This window comes from Rhizopus delemar, genomic scaffold (genome assembly GCF_000149305.1).
Source record: "Rhizopus delemar RA 99-880 supercont3.9 genomic scaffold, whole genome shotgun sequence".
Classification (NCBI taxonomy): domain Eukaryota; kingdom Fungi; phylum Mucoromycota; class Mucoromycetes; order Mucorales; family Rhizopodaceae; genus Rhizopus; species Rhizopus delemar.
The window spans coordinates 488376-501583 of NW_027137835.1; the positions used below are offsets into that span (position 1 = coordinate 488376).

General features: G+C 35.6%; 4 protein-coding genes across 4 annotated transcripts; 3 read left to right on the forward strand and 1 right to left on the reverse strand.

Moving 5' to 3' along the window:
- Positions 1-180: 180 nt before the first annotated feature.
- On the forward strand, positions 181-1212 carry RO3G_11281 (uncharacterized protein; the record flags this gene model as incomplete). The annotated part of the gene is made up of 2 exons (XM_067665865.1): positions 181-446; positions 492-1212. 2 exons carry the CDS (start codon positions 181-183, stop codon positions 1210-1212), a joined length of 987 nt encoding a protein of 328 aa, XP_067521966.1.
- Positions 1213-2000: 788 nt separating this feature from the next.
- Positions 2001-2723, forward strand: RO3G_11282 (uncharacterized protein; the record flags this gene model as incomplete). Its single annotated transcript, XM_067665866.1, has 1 exon — positions 2001-2723. One exon carries the CDS (start codon positions 2001-2003, stop codon positions 2721-2723), a length of 723 nt encoding a protein of 240 aa, XP_067521967.1.
- Positions 2724-4527: 1804 nt separating this feature from the next.
- Positions 4528-5058, forward strand: RO3G_11283 (uncharacterized protein; the record flags this gene model as incomplete). The annotated part of the gene is made up of 2 exons (XM_067665867.1): positions 4528-4646; positions 4737-5058. The coding sequence occupies 2 exons, from the start codon at positions 4528-4530 to the stop codon at positions 5056-5058; spliced, it is 441 nt and encodes a 146-aa protein (XP_067521968.1).
- A 3572-nt stretch (positions 5059-8630) lies between these two features.
- RO3G_11284 (uncharacterized protein) lies at positions 8631-13205 on the reverse strand (the record flags this gene model as incomplete). The annotated part of the gene is made up of 1 exon (XM_067665868.1): positions 8631-13205. One exon carries the CDS (start codon positions 13203-13205, stop codon positions 8631-8633), a length of 4575 nt encoding a protein of 1524 aa, XP_067521969.1.
- Between the last annotated feature and the right edge of the window lie 3 nt (positions 13206-13208).

Consider the following 13208-nt stretch of genomic DNA (forward strand, 5'->3'; position numbering starts at 1 on the left):
TTGGAACCGCTTCAAATATTTCAATATCAGCTTATAATCTTGCTCGTCACAGAGTGTAAGCCACCAAAAAAGGGTTTTTTTTATTCTTCAATGCTCAAAGTATCTTTTTCTTTCTTTTTCTGCCATTTTTCTTACACCTACAGGAATTAACTGCTATATAAAAGTGTACCAACGTCCAATATGCAACCTATCAGTGAAGATCTCCGTAATCGTATCATCAGCTGCTTAAAAAACGGATACTCTATATCAAAAACAGTGAAAACAACTGGAGCAAGCTGTGGAACTGTTCAGAACGTTCGAAAAACAATAAAAAGCGAAGTAAACAGCATTAAAGCAGGTCGCCCCAAGTTACTCAGCAGCAAGGATGATCAGTATTTAGTCCGATTAGTAACTGTTAAAGGTCAAGAGAATGCAGTAGAAGCCAGAAACACACTTGAAAATGACTTGTAAAAGACTGTACCAGCCGAAACAGTTCGAAGATCGTTACGTAGGTCTGGTTTAACATCTTTTGTGAAGCCTCAAAAACCATTGCTCAGTGAAGTAAACAGACGAAAGCAATTGGACTGGGCTCTTAATCACGTTGACTGGACCATAGAAGACTGGAAACGCGTGATTTGGTCTGATGAGACTAAAGTAAATCGTTTTGGATCGGATGATAAGGTTTATGCATGGAAGCAACCAAATGAGAAGCTTAAAAGAAGGCATGTAAAGCAAACCGTAAAACATGGTGGAGGATCACTTATGGTTTGGAGCTGTATTAGCTGGTACGGGGTTGGGTATATTGTCGACGTAAGCAAGAATATGGACAAGAACGTCTATTTATCTGTATTGCAAGATGATTTGGTGAAGTCTATGACTGGCTATTGTGAAGAAAACGACCTTATAATGGCTGATTTTGAATTTATGCAAGATAACGATCCCAAACATAAGTCCAAAATCGTATCTGAATGGTTGTCTAAACAGGATTTTACAACAATGGAGTGGCCTCCACAGTCTCCAGACTTAAATCCAATTGAGAACATGTGGAATACCTTAAAAAAACGCTTGTTTAAACAGTATGATTGTCCTCCTGCCTCTATGGATGAACTATGGACTCGTATGCTCGAGACTTGGTACGAAATTACCGAAAAAGAATGTCAAAATTATATTGAAACTATGCCTCAACGATGTATTGACATTATAGAGAACAAGGGTCTTTGGATCAACTTTTAATGCACACATTTAAATAAAAACTTTATTCTAAAACATCGGTTCCAAAATTGTACAAGTGTAGTCGGCATTTGTAAGCGGCCATAGCTCCATCCAAAATGAGGTTATCGCCGACTGAATAGTACCAAAAGAAGGCCAAGAAGCTATACTTTCGAATGATGTAGAACATGCTGTAGCTTATTTATCGTTTTGGTATCGATAAATCTTACAGAAGCAAAAGATGCAAAACACTTGTACAATTTTGTAAGCTACAGTATAAAGCAATATTTATTGCAATATGAATGGTCGATAAAGAAGTATATAAAGCAATATGAGTGGTCGATAAAGACGTTTATAAGGCAATATGAGTGGTTTATAAAGAACAAAAAGACAAATAAAGCATTGATTTGAAAAGTATCATTGGTCCCCAATTTTTTTCTGACGTAGAAAAGACTATGAAAAGCAGCTATCAAGATAGACGTCCTCGCACAGTAAGGATTAAATCTACTTAGAACACTGAATTATCACTCCCGTCAGTACCTGCATTAGTAGGACGTAGAATAAATAATAGAATTATAAGTCTGTAAAGTATGGCTGATATCGTCGTCGGCATAAATATGCATTCAATCACAGATTTTCATATCGCTGAGCATAAAAGCATATACCTAACAATTAACGATTCGCAGAGTTTGCACAATTATTTGCAGTGTCTTCTGGAGCCTTACAAAGGAAAGCGTCATTAAATGTCTTGAAGTTGCGTCTTGCACATGGCTCAAAGAATATCACGCGCTCATTGACAAAGTACAGAGACCATGGTTCTTTCCGATAAAGAATTTTTAGCTCCTAATAAGGCAATTTTACACACAAAACCAAAAAAACTCTCATGGGCGAATGTTGTTCATGCTGGCCACCAGAAGACCTCTAGTTTTCTTGCAATGTCGACCAATAACTCCACTACTCAATCGCATGGTGTCGGGATTGGACAACCTGATACTAACGCAGAAATGAGTCCTTCAAACCTCAACGCGCAAGCCACCCGTCTCTTTCTAAAAGGTTCTGTCCCTAATTCCATCTTTGTGGACATTACAACTGTTAAGGATAAGAAGATATTTTTAACAGAACCTACAACGTTCTGTCAGGGCAATGAACATCTTTGGGCAGTCGCAGACCAGATCCGTCGAGAATATCAACGTATGTACGCTGAGCTCACCGTTTCCCCTGCAATGTATGAGCGATTATGTACGGAGGGTCTTCAACTCCCTTCTTTCACTGACCGTTTTCTTGCATTTCCGTCTCTTTCACCAAGTGCCGAATTATTGAAAGTTACCTTGACAGGTCTCCCTCATCAATATGGTCGTCGCGATGGAGGACTTGCTCAACTTCATTCTGACATGCAACGTAACTTATCGTCTTTCGGCCATATCATCGACAGTGGTACGATTAGAGGAACCTCTGGATTCTATTCAGGCAATGGTTATGTTGTCTTGGAAAAGTTCCCTGAATCCAAATCGGCTGAAGGAAAAGATACGATGTAAGCAGTTTCCGGCCCGGGTATTTGCCCTACGTGAGATACAAATATAGCAATCAGTGCACCGAAATTTTCCGGATCGAATGGTGTAACTTTTATGGCCATCACACCTAAACTCAGCTCGCAAATCGCATTACAACAGAAAAAACTACCTTTGGCGGACTAAAAAAGAGCGATTGCGTGCCCGTTGTTTGTTACACACAGTCATCCATTACCTCAAACGATGCAAATAATTTTTCCGCTTTCAATGGTGGTATTTCTGAAGGTGTCACTGTACTACCCGACGAGCTACGGGCCTTCAAAGACGAAAAAATTATTTGGCTCACCGTCAAGGGTGGTTACGGTGTGATAGCGGACCGGATACTGCCCGTATTTACAACCTCTACACAACTGTCGATGCATTTGATGATTCTGCACCGAACAATGATATGTATGAAGCGGCCACAATAGCATTCAAGAGCTATGAGCTTCGAATCACTAAAATGCTATATTGGTTAAGTGTGTTATGTTCTGGTTGTTGTAGAACAGTGTCTGATCATAACGGACATTAAATAATCACAACTAAAAGAAGTATATTTTATTTAATAAAGATTTAAATTGTTATCTTTTATCAACTTTAATATACTTCTTTAGTTGTGATTATTTAATGTCTGTTATGCTCAGCCGCTGTTCTACAACAAAGTGCTTTAGCAATAAAAATAGGGACAACGAAGAATTGACGAGACTGAGCGATGGTTCTAAAGTCGAGTGCTTATATTAGCTCGAGTACGATCTGAGATTAGATAACTAAAGATAGCTACCACCGATATAATTTGACACGCAGAGGAATAATTATATAAACTAATCTTATTAACCAACTACTTATGTATGAACAGAGACATATTATTAAAAGTAGTTACTAATTATCATGATCAGCTCTTATTTAACCCAACCTGTGAACATTTAATCCGGTGCCATAAGACAGTATCCTATTGTTCTGTCAAAACATGGCGAATACAGAGCTCTATTGAGAAACATACTCGCCAATATATCATCATCGTGTCGTTGAAGCACTGTTATTATTAAACAGTCAAGCTTTTAAAGATGTAAAGTATAATGTAGGAACGCTTCACATTTTGTAAGACTTGGTGAATAAGTCACAGCTTTACCGTATCAACATAGTAGACCGACAGTTTTAGTTGTTCAATATACAAAGTGGAATATTTTTTTTTACAACATTATAATTCCAGTACAAAGCTTGTAGATGCATAGTGAATATGCACATACAAAAAAGGACATACCCATGTTAAGTATTGTGTTCAATTATAAAGTTTTATTTGTTTCAAAGCATAAAAGTTAGAAGATTATCATAAAAAGTCACCATATTAAAGAAAAATAGCATAAAATTTAAACCATATTTACAGTGGGTGGACTAATTGTCCCAGTGTTTGAACTTTTTTTACTTTCGACTCCATAACTCGACCAGTTCTTAGGCTATGCGGCTAAGTCTATGATCATTAGAAAGGTCGCAATCCGTACTACATTATATTATAAACTCAGTGTTCGGAGATTACGCAGTCTGAGTTAATCAGCAATAGAAAAAAAACACCGCACTGGGACAATTTTTCCGCTACCCGCTTATTTTGCAATGCATTCCAAACATAGCTTTCTTATCAATCAGAAATCACCGGAATTTGCATACCAACCTTATCTATGACAATCTATGACTCATACCTTTAATGTAAAGTATAAACAGCCTTACATTATCTTTTTTTTTACAATATTCTTAGTCTCTTTCTATACTGTACTTTCTCATCTTTATCTTGCCTCAAATGGCTCGTACTATCAGCAAATCTGTTCAAAATCAAATCCAATTGCTCTTGGCTAGTAACATGACATATGAACAAGTTATGGAACGCATTCCCGGATTGAAAAAATCCACTTTAGGTAGGTATGCCAACAAGTTTTTTCCAGACCGGATGAAGGCAGCCCCTGGTCGAAGAGCAACTATTGGTGAAACTACCTAATCATACATCCGTAGACAAGTAATAAAGGGTGAATTCAAGACAGCCAAAGCAGCACATCAATATCTGAATGGTTTGGGGTATACTATTGGTTATTTTGGAGTCTTGAAACTTCTTAAAAGTATGAACTTCAGAGCTAAAATTAAAGCCAAGAAGCCTCTGCTTAGTAAACAGTACAAGGAACGACGTTTAGCATGGGCTATGGCTCACAAAGTCTGGATAACCGATGATTGGAGGCGTATGGTGTTTATTGATGAGACTAAAGTCAATGTTTTTGGATCAGACGGTTGCAAGTATTACTGGAGTCGACCAGACTATGCATTACAGCCTCATCACTGAGATCCTACAGTAAAAGGTGACCAAGGAAGTGTTATGGTATGGGGTTGTATCACTCACGATGGACCTGGGTATGTTTGTTGGATACATGATGGGACTATGAAAGCTGTAGATTATGTAAATATCTTAGAAACTACCCTTATGGACAGCTTAAATTACTATGGATACGATCCTGAGGATATCTATTTTCAACAAGATAAGGATCCTAAGCACACTTCAAAGCTTGCTAAGCAATGGTTTGTGGATAATAACTTCACCAGTGATCATATCTATAGCTGGCCAGCCCAAAGTCCCGATTTAAAGCCTATTGAACACGTATGGCATCACCTTAAACTCAAGCTGAGTATATATGACACTAAGGCTAAAGGTGTACATGAGTTATGGGAAAGAATTGAAAAAGAATGGAATATTTTTACAGTGGACGAGTGTAGACGAAATATAGATAGCATGTCTGACCGTTGCAAAGCAGTTATTAAAGCTAAAAGGGGACATACTCGCTGATTTATCAGATTATTCCAAAATTAAACGAGATAAAAAGTTATTCTTTTATTGTATGCAATCAGCAGTTATATATATATTGTATCTTGTTAAACGAGGGTTTCGATTATTAGCATGAATTATTCTAAGTCAAGTTTCAGTGTAATTGATCAATGGATTGATCACCATCCCTGGCCAGCATTAAATTTAATGCGAAGATGTAATTCCACAAGATACACTAGATGATTGTTGAAATACAATAAAATAACATGATAAACCGTAAAAAAGAAAAAAAACCAAAATAAAATAACATACAAATTATTAATATAAATTTGTATCCAATGTAATATATAATGTGCTTCTAGTTAAACTATCGTTGGCATCGTTAAAACCTTATTATCTCAAAAACCTTTGTTTCTAAGGATAAAAATGATAATTGAAGGGAAAAGATCTCCAACTTTTGATAGTATATGCACTGTTTTGCCAAATATGAAATAGAAGACAAAAACTACAAAAAGACGATAGTTGTGAAACTAAAGATTATATACAGTAGGTCAAAAAACTGCTGCAAGGAATTGCAAAATTCATGTTTTACAGCTGCTTGTCCATGGATACTGCACCAAACTATCTCAAACTTTGACTGTTTGTACCTCAATAGAAAGTGCGTTTATTCGTCGATTATCGGATATGGGCAATGTTTATTGGTGGAATTTGATACTGCTAAAGGTAGTATTTTAAACATCCGGTATTTTTTACTTGTTTACATATGTTTGAAATAATGAATTTTAATACAACCCAACCGGTTGCCATCACAATTTTTCTCACTTTTGACGTGATTAGAATGTTATCTGTATTTAAGAGTGCTTACAATTCCTTTATTTTAAATTTTATATTCCCTTGTTTAAATTATTTCTCGTTTTTAGCCTCTCGTCAATTGCATGCATAAATCACTGTCAGAGGAGAAAGTAAACGATCTCAAACAGACATTAACCGGATCCACATCAAAATATGATATTGCTAAGGAGACTGGATTACATGAATCAACTGTTAGTAGATACTTTATAACGTTGTTTTCAAGTAGGACAGTGAGCACAGGTGATAGACCTGCAGTAGTCTCCAAAGTGACGAAGCGGTTAATCAAAAGAAAAGTCATTGAACGGGTTTTAAAGACTTCCAAAGAGGTATACCGGGAGCTGGTTGGATTTGGCTACGATATCTCATACCAGTCAGAAATTAACGTACTGAAATCAATGGAGTTCCATTTTCTGATAGAAAAAAAGGAGCCATTTCAGACAAAAGTGCATACGTAGCATCAGTTGAAATGGAACAAGGAGCATCAGGATTGGGCAATGGTTGACTGACAACAAATCGTTTACTTTAATGAAACCAAGATCAACGTATAGGGCTTTGATGGTGATAATCACTATCGGAAAAGGCCAAATGACCTTTTTCAACATCATGACCTGGATTTTGTAATTCAGCATGAAGCTAGCAAATTGATGTCCTGGTGTTGTATAACCTCTGAAGGACCAGAATATGCTTGCTGAATTTACGATGGAAAGTTGTACTCGGGTGTTTACCAGCATATTTTGAACACTACGCTTTGTGGTACTATGAAGTACTACAATTTCGACTGGTCCAACATTTAATTTTAGCATGACAATGACCCAAAGCACAAGACATAATTTACAATGGCCTAGTTATGTAGTAACCAAGAGAGCTATATTAACGATTGGCCAGCTCAGAGCCCGGACTTAAATTCAATCGAGCACGTATGGCATCCATTGAAGTTGTAGCTCAATTATTACGAACGTAGAGCAAAGAACACAGATGTGCTTTGGGAACGAGTTGATGAAATATGAATTGACTTCGATAAATAACTTTGCCAAAGGCATGTAGATAACATTTTGAAAAGAACTCAAGAGATTATTAATAGAAAAGGAGGTTCAACTAAATATTAATAAATAAATTCATTCCGTTCAAATTTTCGTTTTTCCAAATTTTCAAATTGCGCATCTCATACTTCATTCAATACTTATCCAATAGGGCTTAAACTCTTTCGGATTTTTCAAGACATGTAGAAGATTTACTATGTGGGAACAGAGGCAGTTTGTGCCATTGTAACAGGATGTGCGCTACAAAAACCAAGAAAAATGGATTCCTTGCAGCAGTTTTTTGACCTACTGTATGACTTTATTAATAAAAAATATTGAGGGTATTTATACTTTTTGAATGTCTGGGTCTTTACCGCTATTTCAATTGATCGGTTAAAAGAATGATATGGAATATAAGGAAGGATAGTGGATAATCAATAGCCGCTGTCTACTTGACGAATCAAGGGACAATGAAGTAATTAAACTATTGATCTAACGATAATTATAGAATAGGATTGAACTGCCGTTGTTGTAATCAGGTTCCGATATAGTCTTTTAGAACGCTGGTAGGACAACAGGGCAAGATTGGCTATTGCAGAATTCTCACGTTTATTAATAGAGATCTGGTTAGACTATAATTCTGTAGTATCCAAGTTTATCCATGAATGTTCACTTTATTAGTTGTGTGGATACAACATGCACCATTTAAAATCTTAAAGAGCAATTTTTACTTTTTAGAAGCTCTTGTTCTTTTTCTACCTTTAGTAGATTGTTCATTGCCAAATAATGTCTTTCTTTTTCTACTAGAATTTGCTGTTTTAATAGAATGTTTTCCATCCGCTTTTCTTCGTTCCCAATATTTTTTAATAGCATCAGTACCTTGGAAGGTAGACTGTTTTTGCCAAGTTTGTTCACCTGGATATCCAACCCAAGTTGTCAAGTATTCAAATTTGCTTGGTGCTATCTCTCTATGATTAATGATAACTTGTACCTCATAGATATCTTTGTTATCGTTCGTTTTGTTTGTATCGTTTGATACTAACTTTATTTGAGATGTTGGTACATTTCTGTCAAACAAACTGCCTGTTAAATCAGTAAGAACGTAATTACCATTTTTCGTATGGTTGTGAACAGTAAAAGGTCCGATATATTTAGAGTCAGTCTTTGACTTTTTGCCTTCAATGTTCTTTATCATTACTGTCGATCCAATTGGGAATGGGTTATTTAATATACGATGTCTTTTAACAAAGTATTCATTGTCCTTTCTTTGCGTTTCCAATATTTGCTCACGGACTTCTGGTAGAGTAGTGTTATTGAATTTTTCAATAACAGTTTTGAGTTTTCAACATTTATTGTTTCTTCATTAAACTCAATCTGTCGCATGCTCTTGGTATAATCTTTAAGATCATTTACCTTTCTATTGAACATAACTTCAAATGGTTTTAAACCATGCAATCTTGAAATATGTTGGTTCATTACATAAGCAGTACCATCAACATACATATCCCATGCTTCATTGTATCCTTCCAACATTTTAATTATAATTCTTTTTGCTGAGCCTACACTAGCTTCAGCTACTGAATTGCCTGTTGGTGTATAAGGTAGAGATAAGGATTCTTCTACACCCATATGATCTTTTATTGCCTTTAATAGCTTATTTTTGAACTCAAGTCCGTTATCGTGAATTAAACACTTTGGATAGCCGAACATCGAGAATACTTGTACCAAGGCTAATGCTACATCTAAAGCAGACTTTGTTTTAATCGCCCTCAGCACAACAAATCTACTAAATAGATCGACTATTACCAAAAGGAAATTATTTCCATTGGTTGAAGTTATATCAAAACTTCCAAGATCAATAGCTATCTGATCCCATATGCCATTAGGACAGATACTTTTTGGTGGGTGATAAGCATGTTTGGCTAAATTATGCCTTGAGCATTTTGGACATTCATTGATATATTTTGTTATATCTTCTCTTAAGCCTTTCCAGTAAAAGCCATGATCTTGCTTTATTTTTAGTTCTGTTTGGTTTACACCATAGTGACCTAAAGCATGTACATTTTCAATAAGCTTTTGTCGTTCATCAAGATTATCAATAATTTTATAGTTATCTAAATGACTAGCAGCTAGTACTAATGATTCTTTTTCTTCGTGTTCACTATCTGTACTGATGTTATCGTCATCAATTTCCAGATCATGAAATGCTCTAGCCTTTTGTTTCTTTGTATCACTTTGTGACGTATTGCTAACAGCTTGCCTTATAGATTTTTCTTTATTTTTGTTTCCTTTTACTTCATTACCATTCTCTTTTCCAGCATATGCTTCATCCCTGGCCAGCGTGTTTTCCACATCAGGATAAAACAGACGCGAAAGTTTATAAGCTAAAATGTTTCTCATTCCAGCACAATAGGTAATGTCAAAGTCCATTTCGAAAATGGTTTCATAGTAACTTTCTATGACTCTGTTAGCTATTTTAGTTTCTTTTCTGTTGATTTCCAACAAAGCTTTATTGTCGACAAATAGATGAAAATGTTTGCCATACAACCATTTTCTCCATTTTGTGAATGAATATACGACAGCTAACAACTCACGTCGCGTTGAGCCATATCTTCTTTCTGTAGGCGATAATGTGCGCGCTACGAAGCCAATATATTTTATTTCGTTATTGATTACTTGATACAAGCAACCGCTAATTCCATAATCGCAAGCATCCGTAACCAAATGGAATGAATATTTTAAGTTGGGTACACTAATTACCGGTGCGTTTACTAATGCTTCTTTCAACTTTCTAATTGCTTTAGAATATTCATTAGTCCAAACTGCTTTCAAATTTGGATGATTTTTCAATTGGTTTAATGGTGCAGTCAATTGCGATATATTTGGGATATGATCTCTAAAGTAGTTCATAACACCAAGACGATGACTTAATTCTTTTGAATTCTTTACATCATCCGGCCAGTCTAGCACATTTGCAACTTTTCTTTGATCTAATGTTAGGCCTTTTTCATTTAAGCAAAAACCGAGCACATATATTGATTTTTGCGCAATATGGAGATTATCTGGATTAATTCGCAGATTATGCAATGTCAACCGTTCTAAGACAGTTTGAACATGTTGCTTGTGCTTTTCTAAGTTGTTATCTGATAGTATGTATATATCATCGATGAAATTTACCACGTAGTCAAGATCAGCAAACAAATTTGTTAAACTACGTTGAACGACACTCGAAATTGGTGTCAAACCAAAAGGAGCTCGTTTGAATTGAAGTTGTACACCATCAGGTGTTGTGAATGCAGTTAAAGGACGATCACTTTTCCTAATCCTAAAGGAATGGAAACATTGACTTAAGTCAATTGTTGTAAAGAGAGTATATCGACTCATTATACGATGAAGGTCTGATATTAAAGGTAATGGAAACCTATCTATACGTCTCTTGTCAAGATTATTATTGACGAGTCTACTGTCAACTACACATCTGATGTTTTTATTATCGTATTCACCCGTTTTTGGATCCTTCTTAGGTACTGTCAATAATGGTGAATTGTAGGGAATATTAGGAGGTGCTCGTTCAACAATTCCTAATTCAATCCATTTTTGGACTTGATCTTTTACAGCCTGTACATGGCATTCATTTATTTGATATTGTCTACGATATGCAGATTGTGCATCCTTTTTCAAAGGCAGTTTAATTTCACTACCAGGTATTGTGCAATAAGCAGATTTTGGTATGTTTTTGTTCGCAACAATATAAGGTTCTATTTCCTTTAGCAAATATTCTTGCTCTATAGGTGAAAAATATGGATCTTCATTTGGAGTATAAGGATATGGTTCAATAATAGGAATAATAGGCTTATGACTTTCATCATCCCAAGTAATTCTAATATTACTTAGAGTAATACCCAATTTAAATAATAAATCTGTGCCAATTGACGCATGTACATTATTATTAAATATTTTGAATATTTCCAATTGAGAATACAGTGCTCTATCACCATATTCAATATAAACTTCTTTTTCAGTTTTACCATAACGCACGATTTTGTCATCACTTATAAGTGTAATGAGACCATGTTTATTTAATGTATTTTTTAACTTTAAAAATTGACATAAAGTGGGCGAGATGCATGAAAAGTTTGCTCCAGGGTCGCAAAGTGCCCAACACCGAACATGTTCTATAGTAATAGGTAGATGAATAAGATTATCAGTTATTAAACCTTCCGGTGGTGTTTGGAAATATTGTGTGTCAATTTTTGTTTTGAACTTACAATCCTGTTTAGGTTTGTCCAATTTTGCAGCAGCAAAGCGCAAATTACTATCATTATCTGTATCACAGCTATCATATGAAGAAGATTCATCTACTTCCATTGGCACAATATTGTTTTTAGGCGAAGCATCACCTTTTTTCTTGTTTCTTTTCAAGGGTCTCTTTGAATTATTATCCTTGTTCTTTGAATTTTTGCATTGATGGCTAGGGTTCCAAGTTTTAAAACAGTGGAAACAAATACCCTTCTTAATACAAGCAGCGCGAGTCCGACAATCTTTAGTATCATGATCAACGCTTGTAGGATGTATAACACAATGTTTCTTTTTAAGAATACGGTAACTATTATGACGAGATTTTGAATTTTCGTAACGTCGAGAATCTCTATCATGATTATTCTTTTTACTAAAGCTATTTCGCTTTTCTTGGCTCTTTTTGTAAATAGCATGATGAAAAGCCAGAATGTCTACCATTTCTTCTGGGGTAAGCTCTTTACCGCGAAAGTCTTTCTCCACATCTTTGAAGAGGTCAGCAGGCAAAGGATCTGTCAAACACCATTTCAAAGTGTCTATATCCTGCATTTTAGCTTTAGCGCGTAAATCATTGAAACGCTGTATGTAGTCATGAATATCTTCATGATGATGATATTTCATGCCCAAAAGTACATTCAGAGCAGTTTCTTTTTGTACAACAGGGTTAATTCCATAGCGTTCAATAAACGAGGATTTAAAATTATTCCATGTTGTTTCTGGTTTCTGTTCCAGAAGTGTATTATACCAGGCCAAGATTGGTCCAGGCAAAATAGTAATAATATAATCCTTCCAATATGTATCGATAGGTCGTTTATGGGCACATAGTATGTTTTCAAAATCCGAGACACAGTCATCTGGGGTTTTATACTTGTGTTTATTTTGATCGAAGATCTTACCTTCCCATTGCCACAAAGTCAAATTGGGAGGAACTGTTAAATTTTTGTCTACCGCAATAGGGTCACAACCAAACATACTTTTATACGTTTCAGTAGCTTTGTTAAGCTTATCTTTAAGCTTAACTTCACGAGCCCAAATATTATCGAAATTAGGATCATCTACACTAGTAACAACAGCCATTTGTACTGCATTGTAGACGTCTTGTTTTAAGCATTGTATGTCTTGCTTTAGTTTCAATTCCATTTCTTTTTCAGAAATGACCTTGCTAACACTACGATTGGTAGTAGCATTAGCCCAAACACTATTTGTATTAGTGTTTTTATTGTTTTCTTGTTCACCAAAAGGTGCCATAATAGTAGTAGTTCTACTATCCAGATGCCCAGAAGAAATAACAGAATCCCTGCTATTGTCTTCATTACTGAGATCTTCAGTAACATCATCATCAATATCCATCATCATATCATTGTGATGGGATCCACCAACTTTTTCTTCAGAAACAGTAGTAGCCATGTTATTGTTTGCACGAGAAGAGGTAGCAACAGAATCAGCATTAATAGTTGAACTGCTGATGCGACGGGTAGCATTTTGTCTTTTTGTTAGGACCATTGA